Genomic DNA, 21020 nt, shown 5'->3' with positions numbered 1-21020 from the left:
AGGAGCCATCAACATCAAGTATGGCTGCATTAATTTACCATTAGTTCCATCAAAATTTCAGAGATGGTTATTTAAGCCAATTACAATACAATAAGTGTAAACTTCTCTCTTTCTCTGATCCAATACCAAAGAATGCCAACTGGGAGTTTAATTTTTTTTGTGAATTACAGTTTGAAATATTATTTTCCTGGAAAAATGCAAACTAGGCCAAAATTCCCACCAATAGAAATCATGACAGGAAATCCAATGAAAACATAAAGCCAACATTACACAAACTCCATTTGCCCTTGCGCTCTGAAGATGACTCTTATGTCAAAATAGCTCATATCCCATACATAACTCTCATTTTTTATCTTTCATATTTAAATTTAGTAGTTCATCCTTGATACAGGGCCATTAGAAACCACTATGAATTCGTCTAGTTTAAGTTTGCATATTTTTAATTTCCACATTTTTAGTTTCCATATATTTTTATCTCTATTTTACCCATTCTGAAAAAAAGCTCTAATGTGTTTTTAATCTAACCAATAGTCCTAAATGGTTTTTATAGTTCATTATTCATAGTTCATTTTTTATGGTTTAAAGTTCAGCTATTATTATTTTTTACCAATTATATTTCTGATCCCGCTTCATCTAAAAGTTAAAATTGAGGATTATATAATGGTATGTCAAAAATTATTCTCCTTATATTATTTTTCTTTTAATTTATGTTTTTAAAATACATATCATCAATGTCTCAATTTAACTGGAGTAAAAAAAAATTCCAATGATTTAATGCAAGGGGTACTCCTTTTGAAAATAGGCAAAATAAGCCATAAGTATTGACAGTTTGAAATGTTTCCCAACATATACATGTTATTGAAAATATTGATTTATTTAGGTAAAATACGATTATCGTGATACATGTTATTTTGCCAATGGAGTTTCTGTTTAGGTTCTGATATTAATATTCTATAATCCACACTTTCCTAGCATCATATACACTGTAAATCTAAATAACATATATCCATAATCCACAAAGTGCTTATATACAAAAGTTTGCATACAAGGTTTCAAAAAATATCAGAAATAAAAAAAGTAAAGAATTACAAAGGGAAAAAATACTATGAATCATGTGTGCAATTTAAACAATATTAAAGTGACATCCTTACCTCATTATAAGGATGAGTATGAGGTGGCCAAACCACTTCTGCTACAGTCCTGGGTGGTGAACTACATGTAGAAGATGGTTCGGGTGGGTTTGATGCCATGGAACACAAGTGCCAGATGTGTTACCATAAGCCTATCAAATAACAAAAAAATTAAAAGTTAATGAACAAAAATGTATATCCTTGATAAATCCAATTATGAGTCCTCATCTTATGTGGTTAATTAGGTCCACAAGTTTCCAAGTAAGTTGAAAATCTGTGTAAAGTTTACTGATGCTTAAATGCAATGCATTTTTGACAAATATGTTTGTAACAAAGGATAATTAAAGCTACAACAGGCGTTATGTTTATGAAAAGAAAAATTTGAAAAACGAATGTTTATTCAGTATTCTATTGATTACATAAATATAAAAGCATATGTAATTGGAAGAAAACTAATACAAACAGAATTATATATTCTTTATGAATATATAATACTACTTGCAATAGAAATACTAATGTTTTAAGGATACTTGTGACATAAAGACTGAATAATATATGCACATAAACACAAGAAAGATATTTAATTAACCAAATATTCTTGTGGTGCCACTGAAGATGGTCTGCTATTTCCAGACAGAAATATTTGGTTAATTAAATAGCTTTCTTGTGTTTACGTGCATATATTATTCAATAGAAATACTATTTGGAACAGAAATGGAAGAATATAGTGAAGAAAGGAGAGGGGGTGCTGTTGATGATAGAAGGCGAATTATATCTGCATAAAGTGGAGATGCGAGATGGTGGCAATCAGTGGTGAGCTATGAAAATTTTAACAAAGGGATCACATCGTCGAACAAAAAAAAAAGCCGTATTTCACACAAAAACTTTTATTAATACAGCTTGTATACCAATCAAAAAAGTATGAGGGGATAATCAACCTGCAAAGGCTATCATTTTCAAACAAATATTTCATGATCTAAACATGAAATATTTGCACATAATCATCTGTGTTAACTTATCTTACATAAGAAAAACATTTTTTAACCATCAAAATATAATAAGAATAAAAGCTTTTAGAATCGCACATATACAATAATCCGCATTTTTTATAACAAAATAAATTCGTTTTGTTTGTGATAGACGTTTTTACGACAAACAATCTATAAATAATAAATCATCATCATCATCATCATCAAATTCCTGCCATGTACCCTCAAGGGGTGTACAGGATATGATAGTACTACATGAAAAAAATTACATCATTATTAATTTCCTATCTACAATTTTCCTCCAAATCAGTCTGTTACTTGTCAAGACTCCAACATTATCAGATCTTATATTTCTATCGTCTAAAGCACTTTGTACCGTATCAATCCACCTATATCTTGGTCTTCCTCTGGGTCGTTTTGCTGCCAACCTGGCAGAGAACACTTGTTTCGCTAATCTTTCCTCGCCCATTCTGTTTAAGTAACCATACCACCTGAGATTAGCTCTGCTAACACATTCCTGGATGCTGACAATGTCAAGTTCTTTCCTAATATCCTCGTTTTTAATATGATATTGCCACTGATGCCATCTATTCACGCCTATAATCTTTCTCAGGACTCTCATATCTGTGGTCTCTAGTCTTTGGGCAAGTGTTTTACTTCTGACCCAGCTCTCAGATCTCAGATAAGTTAAAACTGGTTTGAACACTGTCTTGTATACAGCTGATTTAGTGTTCCAACTAATTTCTCTCTTATTCCATATGAATTTATTCAATTGACTTCCCACCATACCAGCTTTGTTGATTGTGTTGTCTATTTCTATATTTAATTTACCATCTTCAGTAAAATAGCTGAAATGTTTTACTTGTTCCACAGGTTCTCCACTCACAACACAGTTGACATTTTCAATGATTCTGCCTATTTTCATTGTCTTTGTCTTTTTATTGCTGACCTTCATACCATATCTATTATAACAGCTATTCAATTTAGTCAGAGAATCTTGCAGACTTGTAACGGATTTATTTAGAAGTATGACATCATCTGCACAAAGCAAAGAGCTGACATTAACATCTCCAATTTTGATATCATGTTTAATACCACTTTCCTTCATAATGTGATCCATATAGATAATGAATAACAGAGGGGATAATGTACATCCATGTCTCACACTAGATTTAACATTAAACCATCTTCCTGTACTTCCTTCAATTCTAACTGCTGACTTACAACTCAAATAAAGACTAAGTATTGCTTGATATAAAGCCCCATTGACACCATATAACTGCAGTGTATCGAATAGCTTCTCTCTTGGCACCTTGTCATATGCCTTTTCCAAATCGACAAAACCTAAATACAGATCTTTGTTATATTCCCATGCTTTCTCGACTATTTGTCGTAAAGTGAAGATCTGATTTTGAACAGCCTCTATTTGGCCTGAATCCAGCTTGTTCTTCACCAAGCTTTTCTTCCACAATTCTTCTCAACCGTTTCTCAAGTATACTTGCATAGATCTTGCCAGGAACACTCAGTAGGGAAATACCTCTGTAATTCTCACATGCAGTTTTATTTCCCTTTTTATATATGGGTACTATGAGAGCTCTACTCCAATCATCGGGAATTCGTCCCTCTGTCCAGGCTTTCTGAACTATGCAGTGCAGCCACTGTAAGACTCTTATACCACCATACTTCAGCATTTGTGGTCGAATATCATCTACTCCTACTGCCTTTCCACATTTCAAGCCTTTGATGGCTTTTTCTACTTCAAGTATGGATATGTATTCCTGACTGCATGCCTAGTCAGTGTTTTTTACCACTGTGCTGTCATCACTGCTTGTTTCATTTAGCAGTTTTTCAAAGTAATTACTCCATACTTCAAGGATATCTTTTTCTCCTGTTTTCATGTCACCTTTATCATCTCTAATTCCTTTTACAGCACTCTTTCCTCCATTCTTAAGCTTCATCAACAACCTCCAGAATATTTTGCCACCTTCTTGATATTTATTTTCTATATTCTTGCCAAAGTCCTCCCATGACTTTTGTTTAGCTAGTTTTACACACTGTTTAGCATTCTTGCATTTGTCTCTATATTCTCTAAGAGCACAAGCTGACTTATTTGACAGGAACTTTTGATATGCTTTCTTCTTTTCCTTCACTGCTTCTTTAACTTCCTGTGTCCACCAGGGAGTTCTGATGTTTTTATCCTTACAGACAACCTCACCACATGCTTCTCTGGCAGAATCAATCAATGTTTTCTTCAGAGTTTGCCAATGAATTTCCAAGGTTTGATTCCTGTTCTCAAACTCTTTCATTTTTTCTTCAATAATCTTTGTGTATTTTAATCTACAGTTCACATCTGAGAGCTGCTCAACTTTTATTCGCTTTAAAACTTTCTTACATGTTATTCTTTTTAATATGAAATTCAATTTTATCCTGCTCAAGACTAAATAGTGATCACTTCCAATTTCAAATTCTCTGTACACTCTGGTGTCCTGCACCAGTGAGAAAACATCACTATCAACAATAATATAGTCAATGAGACTTTTCTTATTCCTTGCCTCTTCTCTCCATGTGAATTTGTGCACATTTTTATGTTGGAACATGGTATTAGTAATAACTAGTCCATGTCCTGAGCAGAAATCCAACAGATATTTGCCATTATTATTAGCTTTGCTCTTTTCTCCAAATTTTCCCAAAATATTTTTGTATGTCTCACAATCATTTCCTACTCTGCTATTTAGATCCCCAACAAGGACCAACTTTTCCTTTTTCATTGTGTCAGTTGCTTTTTCTAAAGCCTCAAACAATTCCTCCACTTCTACCTTAGTAGAACCTTCTGTGGGTCCATAGGCACAAATAAGTCTCATTGTCCAGTTCCCCATTCTCGTATTTGTCCACATTACTCTACTTGAGACTGACTGCCATTCAAGAAGATTAGCCTCGTATTTTGTGTTGAATATTATGGCTACTCCTTCTTTTCCTTGATTGTCATTGCCTGAATATAATATTTTGTATTTATTGCTCAGAAAGATCTCACCAGTTTTGGTCTTTTTTTGTTTCAGTCATCCCTATTATGTCGATCTCGTACTTATCTAATTTCTCAGCTAGCTCTATTTCTTTGCCATTCAGGCTTCTTACATTGATAGTACCGATCTTTAACTCTGGTGATGTTGAGTTGGGGTTTGTTTTAGGATTTGTTCCGGTAGCCGACTTTTCGCTGTTCACCCTGGTTCCCTGGCGAAAACAACAGGGGCCTTGTTTAACCAGGCGACGCCCCAGCTAGCATGAAATTTTATCATGTTGTACCATCATTTTTTATTTTGGTTTAACCAATAAGAATACAATTTGGTCAGCTAAATCCCAAATTGCCAGCCCATCCTCGTCCATTCAGTATCCAATTAGATACCCAACAGGGTTCACCATGAGAAGGTGAGGATTGGACATTAGGTCAGAAGCCCTGGTCGGTTCTTCACATTCCTTTAAAGGCTATATGGAGGTCTCCTCTCAGTTATACAGCTTTGACCCTTAAGCACCCCTAAATAATAAATATTATCTAAACACAATAATATTGAAATATGTTATACTTCACCTTTGTTTTTATACTTCAAGTGAAATCAACGGTACCAATCAAGGGGCATTATTTTAAGTCCTGTTTATTTATATGTGATTACCAAAAGTGAAATCTCATTTGTAAAATGGTAGTAACAGCGACTATAATATTTTATTTAATAAAATCACTTTCGAGACGATTTTACATGAAAAAAATAACTCAATGTCTGGTGCACATTTACCCAGAAAAAACTCACTCCTTTACAGGTTAACATTTACAATTGCTTTACGGAAATACTTATGACAACAGCTGCCACCTTATTTCCTTCCTTCTTCACATCTTGTATTCTTCTAGGAGGATCTATAGCCGAGCGATGATTTTCTAGAAAAGATTTGACATAGGGATTTGGATTAAATTCATTCGAGGGTTTCTCATTCATACATATTGTCATTAAATCCGAAACATGTTTTATAGTGAGAGAAGATATCTTTGTTGTTACGATATCAAAATATAATAAGAATAAAAGCTTTTATAATCGCACATATACAATAGTCCACATCTTTTATAACAAAATAAATTTGTTTTGTTTGCGATAGACATAAAAATGTCTATCGCAAAAAGACGTCATCACGCTAAAAGTTCGTTCGGCTTCAGCGCTGAAAACTGCAATTGTTGTCATAATCACTTAGGGTTTTTTTTTTTTCAATGTGCTGGGAATTTTGTTTCGTAACTTTCCATTCAAAGCCATTTCCACTAAATCTCTAAAATCATTAATTTTAATTTCATATTTCGAAATAAAATTTAAAGATCTTATTCTCTTTTCTCCTTCTAACCATGGACACGTAACTTCTTCCATATTCCATGTTTCAGGATAACATACATTTAAAATGTTTTTCAGTTCTTCATCTTCGAAATGCTCATAATTTTCATTTTTAAGTTTAAAATTACTTTGCTACATTAATCTATCCTTTAAAGATATTATAAGAAAGTTTAGTAATGTTCCTTGTGGTAGTTTGTGAAACCTGATTTTGTTTTCAATTGCTATTCCTTCAAATTCTTTTGATTTTAACATAGTATCAACTTTAGATTCATAAGAACCTACAGAATTTTTAAAATCATTAATTGCATTAATTGTTCCCATGATTAAGGAGTTAGCCCTTATAATACTAATATTGCGACTTTGCAGAGCTTCTGACAGATATGATAATTCCTGTAGGATATCAATCATTAATGCTAGATCTTTCAAAAATTCCAAATTGAGAAGCCTGTTTAAAAAACCCTTATATTTATCATTCAATGCAAAATGCTTGCATAAAGCTGGGTAATTTCTCCACACAGCAAGAGCCGTTCGTAAACTGCAAGCTGCCCATCATGGTCCAAACACACGGCCGATCTTTAAAATTTCGATACCAAGGTCTTTTGCAACCCTATTTAATTCTCGTTGATTTTTTTGGTGATTGATGATAAAAAGCATATAATTTATCCATAAATATTTCAAAATGATTTATTTCTTTAATGTTTTTTTATTGAATCATCTAATGCTAATTGGAAATGATGAGCTACAAAATGCCAAATCACAATGTTGGCAAATTTTTGTAGAAGTTTGATTGCAACATCTGATTTGTTTCCTAATATTACACAAGCTCCATCAGAACAAAATGCAATGAGATGATTTTTTAAATAGTTATCAGAAAATCCATATGAATTTAAAGTAGCAATTATAGTAGCATGGATACATTCCGTGGTGGTATTTTCTAGTTCTACAAGATATACAAAATTCATACATGGTTCAGTGAGCTCAACTTTTATGTAAATAACTAAAACACTTATTTAAATTAAGGGGATATTTAATCACACATTATTTCAAAGCCGAATAAGAATACAGTGGTGCCTTGGTTACGACGGTAATCCATTCCAGGATTACCATCGTTAACCAAAACCGTCGTTATCCAAGTAGCGATTCCCCATAACATTTAATTGAAAATCGATTAATTTGTTCCGGCTCCTCCCACAACCATAGTACATATTAAAAATCCTGATAAAACTCATTTAAAATGTCATGAAAATATGGTAAATGTTATTTATTTATTATACAGTATATGTATTTGCTGCAAAAAAAATTAACATTAATAAAATGAATTGTTCATGAAAACAGTTTTTAATTATCAATTTTCACCAGAAGGACAACTGGGCTCACTTCAGAGTTTTTTAACAAATGGACCTGTAAAAAACATGTCTAGGGTTGTTTGCTTCTGCCTCTTTTTTTGAAATGTTTCTGAAAAACTGCATGGACTTTTCATTAAATAGATCTGCAGTTCTGATAACCTCAGATTTGTTTGGATTCCATTTCATAGCAACATTTTGAACTTCCTCCCACTTTGCCAAAACATTTTTGATTTCAGAAGTAGTAATTTGTTCTTTCTCTCCATCCTCATCTTCAGATGAAATTTCCATTTCCTTTTCTTCACATTGCTGCTTGAAAAGTTCTTTTAGCTCGTCAGTAGTCAGTTCTCAGACATGCATCTCCAATAATTCTTCAACATCTTCTTCCACTACTTCCAAGTTAAGATCATGAGCAGTTGCCACAATATCCTTTACCAATTTGTGTCCTTCATCTGAAGTTTCTTCATTACCAAAGGAAGGACACAGTTTCCTCCATACTGCTTTGAGACATTTCATTGTTACTTCTTGCCAAACCTTTATAATTAGCCTAATTGCTATGACAATGTTGAATTCTTCCTTCCAAATTTTCTTAGGGTTATGTTGGTAGCCTCACACATTTCAAAGCACCTGGTAAAAAGTGCCCTTGTGTCAAGTTTTTTAAAATTTGCAATTATCAGCTGATCCATAGGTTGAATCCGAGATGTAGTCTTGGGAGGAAGAAAAATCACCTTGATAAAATCTAATTCCTCTGGTAGCTCTTCTTGTATGTCCGTTGGATGGCCAGTAGCGTTATCCAATGTTAACATGGCTTTTTAAAGGCAAATGGTTTTGCTCAAGATAGGCTTTGACAGTTGGTCCAATCACTTCGCAAATCCAGTCTCTAAATTCTATTCTTGTGACCTAGGCTTTGCTGTTAGACTTCCACAAAACACCGAGATTGGATTTAGAGACATTGAACTTTTTGAATGCTCGGGGATTCTCTGGGTGGTAGATTAACGTTGGTTTTACCTTGCAGTCTCCACTTGCATTTGCTGCTAAAAGCAATGTTAACCTATCATTCATTGGTTTATACCCAGGAAGTGTTTTTCTTCTTTTGTGATAAATGTCCTGTTGGGCATTTTCTTCCAAAATAACCTCTCATCACAATTGAAGACTTGTTGAGGTAGATATTCTCCTTCTTCTATAATTCTTGTAAAGCTATTGACAAATTTATCTGCTGCTGCTTTGTCAGCACTAGCTGCCTCTCCATGTCTGACCACACTATGAATTCCTGTTCTTTTTTTAAAGTTGTAAAATCAACCTCTGCTAACTTTGAAATCATCATCATCATCTACCTCAGAACTTGATCCCAAAGTCTTCTTTTTCAAATTTTGATAAATCTGTTTAGCTTTCTGACAGATTGCATTTTGAGATGTAGAATCACCCGCCATTTCTCTTTCTTTGATCCAAATTAGTAATAGATTTTCCATTTGCTCAAAAAGAAGCCCTCTGAGATTCAACCTTGAAGTTCCCTTAGCAACCTTAGCTACCATAAGTTCTTCTTTCTTAGCCAAAATGGTTGATATTGTAGAATGACTGGTTTCATATATTTGAGCTAGCTGCATAACTTTCACACCTTCATGTTTTGCTATTATTTCTTTCTTCTGTTCAATAGAGAAAATTTTTCTGTTTTTTTCCCCTCGCTAGCTTTCTTTTTGGGACCCATTTTGTCACACAGTAAAAAAATCCACTCTATAAAAAAAAAAGATGCGCAAAATACAGTATTATTACAAATTGTACAACACTAAAACAAGGGATACAAAGAACATATCGTCACCTGAAAATAAAAGTAAAAGTTCAAAAAAAAAAACTTTTTAAAATAAAAATTAACAATTAAATTTGAAACCTGCAATTTTTGACTTAGTGCATTTTGCTTGTAAAGTGACAATATTAGATACAGCACTTACCGTAACATACACTGATTAGCAGCTTATAGATACAACGATTATTATACAGATGAGATTTGATTTTGCCTTTTGATGGCGAACGAACAATGACACGCACCCGCCAATTTATTGTCTATATGAACCAACACATAAAAAATAAATGCTTAAATACTCATTTTCATCATCAAATGCATTTATAACCACAAATTTTAAAATAAAGCACAGTACATTACAAGAAAAGAAACAATAAACGGAAAATGTAAACAGCTGGCTGTGATGGGTCAAACATATCTGACTTCACAGCTATGCGGCGTGGCTGTTCTCTATTCAACAATGTCTTCCCGCGCGTGGCTGAGCGCGATCGGAAAATATCGGTCTAAAAAGATTGGATACAATAGAGGTTCACATAATCAAGAGTCATTAACCAAAGCCTGTGTCGTTAACCAATAGATTTTTTTTCTTACAGCCACTCGTCGTTAACCAAGTGCGTTGTTATCTGAGGCCGTTGTTAACCAAGGCACCACTGTATTTAATTAGATTTAATTTAATAAGAATAAGAATATTTTGAAATAATGTGGGATTAAATATCCCCTTAATTTAAATAATTTTAACATCACCAAAGTGAAGCCTTTTGGCTCTTTATTTCATTAACTAAAACACTTATTTTCAATAATGTTGTCGATTCAACTGCTATTATAGAAATTTTGCAATTTTTCCTACTATTTTGTAGAATATTTCTAATTTTATTTTTTTAGAAATATGTTCAACTATTCTGATTCCTGAGAATCTAGAGTGCAATGATAATCCTAGATCAATACTATTTTTAATTTGCAGTTAGATTAAATCTGGTAAATCAGCCATTGGTCAGTTTCTCTTCACCAAACTATAAACAGAATCAAACATTTTTGAAGTTATCAAAATTTCTTTTTCATTTAGTTTGTCAATTAAATTTGGTAATATAGATTTGCTACATTCTTCATTTATTTTTATGATTTTATCATGAGCAAATGATTCATTATGTTTGGATATTGTTTTATGCAAAGATGAGGTTCTTGACTCAGTAGTGTTTCCATTCGGTTCCATTTTCATACCCATTTCTTTGAGAAGAGAATAAAACTGTTCTTGATTTACATAGCTCTACTGCAAATTCTAATAGTTCTACTTTTTTGTATGTAATCTAAGTAATCCAAATTTTGATCATTCATATTCATGCAGTGTTTCAGCAAAATACACATTGTTTATAATCTGTTTTGTCATACTTGTAATGTCTTTCAATGAAAGTAAATTCCTTAGTCTTAGTCATTTTCATAGAAATATGTCTGTAGTCTGTTGGCATTAGTGCATGATGTCCTCATCTGAGGACATCATGCACTAATGATGTCCTCATATACAGGACACAAATTTAGCAAAATTAATGAATTCATTAATTTTGCTAAATACCAATGTTATCACAAAAGAAGAAAAACACTTCCTGGGCATAAACCAATGAATGATAGGTTAACATTGCTTTTAGCAGCAAATGCAAGTGGATACTGCAAGGTAAAACCAATGTTAATCTAATACTGGTAATACTGTAAGATTAAAAGGTACTGTATCACACCATTACAATTTTTTATAAATCAATATAAAAATTCATGAATGAGAGGGTTACTAAAAGAAGAAAAACACTTCCTGGGCATAAACCAATGAATGATAGGTTAACATTGCTTTTAGCAGCAAATGCAAGTGGAGACTGCAAGGTAAAACTAATGTTAATCTAATATTGGTTTTACTGTAAGATTAAATGGTACTGTATCACACCATTATAATTTTTTATAAATCAATATAAAAATTTATGAATGAGAGGGTTAATAAACAAAATGCCTTTAGCATCCCAAAACACCTATGCCATGACCCTGCTGATGGAACCAACTGTCTTCTTTGGCGCTGAACAACCGGCTTCTGTCCACTGTTTTGATTGCTGTTTGGATTCTGGTGTGTAATGGTGAATCCAAGTCTCACCCTTAGTAATAAATCGACGCACAAAATCAGTTTTATTCTTGTTAAAACACTCCAAGCACTATTCAGAGATTTTCATGCAAGTGCATTTTTGATCTGCTATGAGCAAGTGTGGCACCCATCTTGCGCAAAGCTTTTTCATTTGCAAATCTTCGTGCAAAATATATCCTACACGTTATTTTGAAATGCCTATAGTCTCAGCAATTTCAAGCACTTTGACTGCCGGTCATCCAATACCATATTGTGCACATGATCAATGATTTCTGGGGTTGCTACACCTTTTGGACGTCCTTCACGTGGATCATCTTCAAGGCTGGTATGGCCACGTTTAAACTCAGCAGCCCATTTCTTAATTGTAGAAAACGAAGGAGAAGAGTGCCCATAAACTTTTATGAACTTTGAATGAATTTCTTTTGACATTGAACCTTCTTTTACAAAGAATTTTATAATCACACAATATACAGACAACACTTTTGCTTCAGACAGCTGTATAAAACAAACTACTTGATAGAATGACTTGCAATTTCACATGGATGCTTATGACAGATGTACCAACTTAAAAAAATAAAAATCTCAATGATATGGTCAGGGCCGAGAACTTTACAGACCACCCTCGTATATTTCATCACATCAAAATGTATGAATCAGCTGCACACCCTACATATCTTTGTATCAGCAGCAAACAGCTGTGTGTTGCCTGTCAAATCCTTTCCAATGTCATTAATGTACAGATTGAATAACAATGGACCAATGACTGATCGTTTTAGCACACCACTGGTTACCTTAAATCTTGCAGACTTGTATCCTCATATACCACTTTTTTGATATCTGTCAGTCAGCCATCCTCTTCTCCACATCAATATTTTATAATCCAATCCCATATTCCCCAATTTACATTTACTAACATTGAACTGACAGCCATTTTCATATGCTCACAATTCCAGCCTATTCAAATCACTCTGAAATTAGTGCCTATCAACTGCACACTCTTGATTACCCTACATATCTTTGCATCATCACCAAACAGCTGTATGTTGCCTGTGTCATTAATGTACAGATTGATAGAATTTTTTCTATCATGCTGGAGTTGTAAATTCGGTCTCATAATATTTTAAACTTGCTATCGTATGGTCTCCAAGTGTGGTTGTGTCTACTGAAAGGATCAACTGTTTCCTTCTTCAGATATTTCAAAAAAGATGTCTAGAAACAGTCATTTTCTATGATCCTCAAGTTCTTGAGTGAATTAAGTATGAAGGATACAAGCAATTCAGATAATCATTAAACTGCTGTTCCTGACCAAATAATGAAAATATCATGAGTGCAATGAAGCAAAGTTTTTTGTATTTTACGATATTTTTCAATTAGTTTCTTTTCTAAGCTTTCCATAAACAGGTTTGCTAGGTGACATGGGTCATCCCCTTCTGTGACAAGAGGAATACACATGGCAAGTACTTGAGCATGTTCCTAAAATTTATCCTGAAATTTGATGAAACTGTCCATGCAATGTCTGAAAAGCCTAATCATGTCTAGAGGAAAAGTTTATGATCTGCTGTGTTGTCCCTAGGGACAATAGTGAACAGGCTATGTCTAAACTCGCTAGGACACCTGACTCTATTTTGAAATCTTTTACTTTCTCAATAAAATATAAATGACATCATATGTGAAAAATAATTTTCCTTATATTTGGTCCTACCACCCTAAAACATATTTTGCTAAGTTGGAGATTTCGGAATCTCTTGCATCCATGATAGGATGCAATGGAAGGTTCATGGACTTTTGGCACTCCATAAATTCTTGGGACTGAAGCATGTTCTGATATTCAAGATTTCTTCAATTCTTATGACCAACTAAATAACTTTTGAAATAAGATTTTTTTTTTTTTTTTTTTTTTTGGGGGCGTGTGTACTAAGTGGGATCCCAGTCTCAGGCTGTGTAGATATTGGTGTCGTCTGGTAGGTCATTCATCTGAGTTCATAATTACTGTTACACTTCCTTAATCATAATTTCCTGTTGTGTCATATTCTTAAAGAGCTCTTAATTCTGATTTGGGAATATTTATCAGTAGTAATTGAACCGTCAGTAATAGTGCAATAGTTTAAATACGAATGAGATCTGGTCTGCAGTTTTCCAGAAAATGGCATAGTCCCTTCTCCATGTGCACTATGATGTCCACCTTTGGAATATTGCCAGGAGTTGAAGCAAAGTCAAACCTTTAGCTAAAAGGTACTTTTCCATAAAATACAAAAGATAAGAAGACCAGTTGATTATGACCTTCAGGTGATTTAAATTTTTTTTTTTTTTTCACACTGCAGCCAGATAAACTTCTTGTTTAAATTATATTTTTCTATTAAAAATCTAAATTGTTTTGCATCTACAATGTCCCATAATTCTGCTGGTAGTGAAATTACTAATTCTGCATATATGGAGAATGTATCCTGATTAATTTTTGAAATTTCTACTCTTGTAGTTGCAATTCTTTCTTTTAACAGTTATTTCTATTCATTTATAAATACTTTGGCTGAATAGAATGTATGTTTAAGTGTAACAAACTGTATCATTATCTCTACATCATACCAGGAAAGTTAGTCTACTGACAACATTCTTCTGTTTTATGCATGATTTTTCTACCTTTTTTTTTTTTATTTATTTTTACTCTACACCATAAAGACTCACTATGAGCTTCCAGATGATGTCTTATATTTCTGTGGTTAAGAAAATGTTCATTTGACTTATGGCACAGAAATAGAAACCGGATGAATAATAAATAACCATGTTTTAATTCATGCAGATCTACTCATAGTGAATTACCTGCACATAGGCATCACGTGTTTATCAACAAGAACTAGTTTTATTAGAATAACAAAATCCGATAAGTTTTGCAAGTTATTAGACTTACACCATAAGGATACAGGACTTGTATTAATTGATGAAAAAAACTAGAAAGAATAATTACAAAAAAAAAAAAAAGAAAGAAAGAAAGAAAGAAAGCTATTGAAAAAAACGGAAAAACTTGCCTGTGTTACATTGATGTTTTCATTATTTGGTTGGGAACAACAGACGAATAAGAGCGAGTTAAAGATTATTGCATCCTAACAAAATTCACTCTAGAACTGTGGGAGACTGCAGTTTCTTGGCATCTTTCTCAAAGTATCTGAAGAAGAAAAATGATTGATCACTTTAGTATACAGAAAAAAAAATTACAACTGGTAGATTCCTACAGACTACTCACATCACCATCCATTACAAAAGATAAGTGTGATTAAAACATTATGAGACAAGGCTCACTCCAACATGGGTATGAACTGAAGATAATTAGCAAAATGTTATATACACCTCCAACAGTTCTTTCTAAGAAACAAAACTTCAACAATGTAATCACCTTACCCCTACACATCATGAATGTTACAGCAAAGATTGTAGTGATGCTATGTAATTACAATGTCAAAGTGACTTCCATCCCAATGTACAAGCTTCCTCGCATCTACTGAAACCTCTACACCCTCCCATAAAAAACCAGGAATGTATAAAATTAATTGCTCTTGTGGCATTTGGTATATAGACCAGAAAGGACAATTCAGAGATCCACATGTTAGAATATGTAAAAGATATGGAAAAGAAAAGGAAACATAGAATGGGATTAGCCCTGCATGCAACAAATACAGCGGACATGCCATATATTGATCACAATTGTTATGTGATAAAATTTAAACAAGTCTAGAAATGTTCCCCATCCCCCCATATAGCGTAATAAAACCAAGATGTAATTCAACGCAAAGTTTGGTCTGTATTTATTAAGAATTAAACAATTATAATCTTGGGATATGACACACATTGTGCTATCGAAAGTGACAGCAATAACTAGCTTTGTTCACTTGCATGCCGTGATTTAATTAAAAAAATCTGTCATGTGTAATTATTATTTTTAGTTTTTTCATCAATTAATACAGGCCTTGTACATATGATGATGCAACAGCTTCAGTAACTTTAATAAATTTAGTTTAATCCTTTATCCAAGTGTGAGCAAACAATGTTTGCGCCTGAAAATATCTTCAGGACTGGGGTAAGGTAGTACAACACTGGGCAACTCGTAGCAAAGGTGGACCAAGCTAATTTGTCTGTTTTGTTCTACTAAAACAAGTTCCCATCGATAAAAACATGTGGTCGCTATAACAGAAATCAAACAAAAGTAAGACAGTGTTGGTGAACCTTTTCATGTGTGCGAGCCAAAAATTTACAAATAATATTTATCAAGTTACTGATGTGCGTGTCGGGTAGTTTTTAATAGGGGAAATATTAATAGAAAATTAATTGCAGAATTTTATTGAGACAAGTTTAAAAATTAATATAAAATTTCACAAAAATGAACTCATAATTTGATATACACATTGTCGTATACAAATGAATATCAATCTATTATCAATTTACTAATTTATCAATATCAATCTATCAATTTATTAATGAGATTTTTGTTGTACAAAAATTAGATGCCAAATACTTTATTACAGGCTCATATTTTGTCACTTTTAGTAATACATATGCTGAACTAGATTCATCAGTCATTCTATTTCTTAAACTTCTTTTATAAAATTCATTTTGGAAAATAATGATTCACAAACAAGCATATATAGAGGAGAAAATTGATAATATAGCCGTCACTAGATTTTTTAAACAACTAATGGTTTCAGGAATGGCATTCCAAGTTCTAATTATTTCCTCTTCTGCATTCTGTTTAATTATTATTATTAAACAAGACCTCATGAAGTCAAAGACTCATCTAGGAGATCCTTTTATCTCACACACATCTCATCATACTGCGTCTTAAACACATTCAAACTCCTTGCAGACACCACACTCTCAGGCAATGCATTCCAATCACTCACAACTCTGCACGAAAAAAAACGTGCCTCTCACTCCCCTACTCACACCCTCTTTATACAGTTTCCAGGGATGACCTCTGGTTCTCCCCTGATCTCCCACTATTCTCTGTAGAACTTCTCCACCATTGATCCTATAACAACCCCTTACCAACTTGTAGGTCTCTATCATATCTCCCCTCTTCCTTCTCTCCACTAGACTCTGCAAATTACATCTTTTCAATCTTTCCTCATACTCGACATTCCAGAGGTCAGAAACTACCTTAGTCAGTCGCCTTTGGCCACTTTCCAACATCTCTTCATCCTTCTGAAAACCAGGTGACCAAATCTGGGCACAATAGTCCATGTGTGGCCTAATCAAAGCCTTATACAATGGAACAAGAATCTCCCTACTTCTACACGTCAGTGTCCTCCGCATCATTCTCAGAAGTCTTTGTATTGTCTTCACAATTTTGGGGATGCGTCCCCTAAATTTTAGATCCTTATCCACTATCACCCCAAGATCTCTTATTTCCTCTACTTCCAACAATATATTCTCACCAAGCATAAATTCTGCATCCCATCTTTGTTTTCCAAATTTTAAAACCTTACATTTTGCAACATTGAACTCACATCCCCATTTGCTTGCCCAATCACTCAATTTATTCAAGTCTTCTTGCAAGGCCACAACATCTTCACTACTCTTTATGGTTCGTCCCAACTTTGCATCATCTGCAAACAACTGAATATCTCCATCCAAATCTTCGCCAATATCATTAATATACAAGTTAAATAGTAATGGCCCTAAAACAGATCCCTGAGGCACTCCACTAGTGACTTTCCTTTTCCTGGATATTGCACCCCCATACACAACTTGTTGATACCTATCAGATAGCCAGTCTCCAATCCAATGCACTAATCTAATATCCAACTCCATCTGCTCTAGTTTAACTGTCAACTTATCATGAGGTACTCTATCAAAAGCTTTTGCGAAATCCAAGTATATTACTGTGTATCCTTCTCCTCTGTCCAAGGAAGCAGTCACTTTATTGTAATGGCACAATCTTGCCCTCCTTCCACTATTTAGGGACTTGACCGAGTGCAAGACTCGTATTAAAAAAATATGTTAAGGCAGGTGTCAACTCTCTGGCACATTCCTTCAGAATACGCGGTGATATATTATCAAGTCCCACAGCCTTATTTACATCTAGTTTACTCAACTCCCCAAACACCTCTTGCTCACTTACAGTCAGTCTCTCCTCCCCATCATCAACTGCTCTTAATCTCTCCATGAAGTCACATTCACAAGATTGAAAGATCTTTATGAACTGCTCATTAAGTATCTCCACCACACATTCTGCAACAGCTGTCTTTATACCATTTCCTCCAATCAATGTCATCCTTCCATGATCATTCTTTCTTTTGCTGGTTACATATCGAAAGAACTCCCTAGGATTCTTTTTAGCTTCATTAGCTAACTGCTGTTCATACATCACTTTAGCTACTCTCACCAACCAAGTCACCCTCCTTGCCTGGTCTTTGTAGACCTCATGAAATTGGTTACTTCCACTTCTCTTATGCTGCCTCCACAATGCCCTTTTTCTCTGTATTGCATGCTTAATCTCTTTATTCATCCATCTCACACCTACCTTATTTAACCTTCTCACCCATGGTATACATTTAGACATTGCATCTACTAAATATTTTTTGAAAATCCCCCAAGCTGCGTTGATCTCTTTTCCAGCTAACTCCTCATTCCATGCTACCCTTGCAAGCTGTCTCCTGAGCTCTTCATAATCACCCCCCCTTGTAGTTCCACATATACCCTTTTTTCACAGGGGTCCTTGCACTGCTGGCAACCACCCAAGTAATCACCTCATGGTCACTTTCACCAATTGGTGGATGATTTGATACCTCATTGATAATTATATCCTCCGATGAGATGACCAAATCCAAGACCCTTAATCCTCTTGTGCCCACTGTTACATACTGTCTGAGGTAGTTATCCCTCAAAAACTCAAGAAACTCATTTTCTTTACTTCCAGTTGCTATCTCTTCATTCCAGTCTATATTGCCATAATTAAAATCACCCATAATGATCACCCTTTTCTTATTTGCTTGGCTTATTTGACTATACATTTCACTATCACCACCATCCACATTACCAGGTCTATAACAACATCCCACCAAGTATTTGATTCTATTCACCTCTATCTCACACCATACTGCCTCAAAACCACTGGCCCCATTTCCCTCTTGCATCTCTACCTTGTATGGACATAACTCTTTCTCTATCATCAATAGCACTCCCCCTCCCTTTTTACCCCTTCTATCCTCACGAAACACATCATACCTTTCCATCTCTATTCCTGTCAGGATGTCATCCTCATCTAACCATGTCTCACTTATTCCGACAATCTCTGGGTGCATAGACGCAATTAGTGCAACCATTTCATCCGCCTTGTTTCTTATACTTCTAGCATTGGTATACAAACACAACAACTCATTTCTGGATCTACAGCTAGTTCCACTGATACCACTCACTCGATGTGATCTCTCCATGCTGGACTGGGGCCATTTCCCTTTCTGCTTCTTCATTTTAGAACCCTTTGCAATTCCATCTGTTTCCTTTTGATCCCTGATCATCCCATTACTTTCCTGCCTACACATGCTATCACCGCCTCTTGGAGCATCCACCTTTCTCACGCTGTGTATCCCTGTCCACCCTGAGCCTCCCCGTTTCCCTGCTCCTCTTGCACACCCATTCTCTCATTTTCTATACTCATACCACTCACTTCCCCATTCATTTCCACTTCTTCAATCTCTCCTGCTCTTCCACATCACTCCCCTCTCGATCTGATTCATTCTCTCTATTCACTTCTCCACTTTCCAGCAGCCTCTCCAAGCGACTCACACCATAACCACTCAAATGCAGTCCATCGCTCCCATACAGCTCACTTCGTCCCTCAAACTCATTCCACACATTAACAAACTGTACTCCCATCTCCTCACACATTTCAGACAGAATATCATTCATAATCCTTGCTCTCCACCTCATTTCACCACAATCATACCTAGGCAACACACTGACTACCCTTCCTGTCACACTATTCTCCTTTATCTTTCCAAGCAGTCTCCTGACATTCATTTTGACATGCTCTTTGTTCTCTCTCAAATCATTTGTACCAATTAATACAATTAACTCTTTTGCTCGTTCCCGCCTCATATTCAATGCCTCAATCACTCTACTAATTTTACCGCCTGGAAAACATACCTTGTGCATTTTATCCTTTAGCACACCTTTAATAATGGAGTCGCCATACAACGCCACTCGCTCATCTTTTGTTAACTCTTTCATGCCATCATGATTTATTTTAATAGTTTTGACCTGAATTCTCTTAATTTCATTTCGCATCCATTCCATTTCTTGCTTCATCCAATCCAATTCACCTTTCAAACCTCGCGACACATTCTCTCTATCATTAAATCTTTCTAACTTTCTAACTCTCGACCTCCTCTTCTCACTTTCCCTCTCATTCATCCTTCTTTGTTTCCGTACTTTCGGTCCAACTTTCACTATCATTCTTCTCACTTTCACTCTCACATATCTTTCTTTGTTTCCGTACTTTCGGACTAACATGCGTCCAACTTTCGCTATCATTCTTCTCACTTTTACTGTCATTCATCTTTCTTTGGTTCAGTACTTTCGTTCCAACATGCGTCCAACTTTCGCCATCAGTCATTCTTTTTTCGCTATCATTCATTCTTTCGATTTTTTTTACTTGCGATTTCTGCATCACGCCATTTCTACTTTCATTCGTTCTCTCAATTACGTTTCTTTCCGCCTCACTTTCGTCCCTTTTAACATCTGTTATGGTTTTCGCCTGTCTTTCTCACCATCCTTCTCTTTCAAACGTGCACTCGCGACACAATCGGTACTAGCACTTTCTGTCATCAACTTCATATTCGCATTCATCAATTCCTCGTTCAGGTCACATTTCGCACACACCCTTCTTCCATCCACACTAAACATCCACAAATCATTTATGTAATCGAAAAATACACAAATCGCAGTCGACAGGATTCGAACCTGTGCGGGGAAACCCCAATGGATTTCGAGTCCATCGCCTTAACCACTCGGCCACAACTGCCCAATTACACCCAATAATCGATCATTTTCCATTATTTCCAAGTCATTTCTCAAATCGACAAACTTTTACTTAAGTTTGTCGATTTGAGAACTTAAATCCCACATAGTTTTAAAACCGAATAAGAAACTCAAAGATTGGAATCAGAGAGTTTCTTGCCGAATATAGTAAACTATAAAGTATCGGCGAACACTTAGCGTGAGCTAATGCAAGTGACCCAGTACGTAGTACAATACCGGACGACTCGTTGGAAAGGTGGGGAAAGTTCAG

The 21020-nt window shown here is 34.8% G+C and overlaps 1 protein-coding gene and 1 non-coding gene across 4 annotated transcripts in view; both read right to left on the bottom strand.

Annotated features, from left to right (window-relative positions):
• The window catches only part of LOC150093934 (uncharacterized), a 513542-nt gene extending 498667 nt beyond the window's left edge, over positions 1 to 14875 (bottom strand). For all 3 annotated transcript variants that reach the window (XM_090412955.1, XM_090412957.1, XM_090412956.1), the window contains exons 1-2: positions 14764 to 14875; positions 1152 to 1282 (exon numbers count right to left, since the gene is read on the bottom strand). In XM_090412955.1, the coding sequence (XP_090269081.1) occupies positions 1152 to 1250 (99 nt within the window). In that variant the 5' untranslated portion in view covers positions 1251 to 1282; positions 14764 to 14875. The remainder of the gene's footprint in view (positions 1 to 1151; positions 1283 to 14763) is intronic.
• Positions 14876 to 20671: 5796 nt separating this feature from the next.
• On the bottom strand, positions 20672 to 20753 carry TRNAS-CGA (transfer RNA serine (anticodon CGA)). The gene has a single exon. It is a non-coding gene; the product is annotated as a tRNA-Ser (tRNA).
• Between the last annotated feature and the right edge of the window lie 267 nt (positions 20754 to 21020).

The sequence above is a fragment of the Typopeltis vanoorti genome, chromosome 23 (genome assembly GCF_054136105.1).
Source record: "Typopeltis vanoorti isolate ZY-2024b chromosome 23, IOZ_Tvanoo_1.0, whole genome shotgun sequence".
Taxonomy (NCBI): Eukaryota; Metazoa; Arthropoda; class Arachnida; order Uropygi; family Thelyphonidae; genus Typopeltis; species Typopeltis vanoorti.
This window is presented reverse-complemented; position numbering and strand designations above follow the sequence as displayed.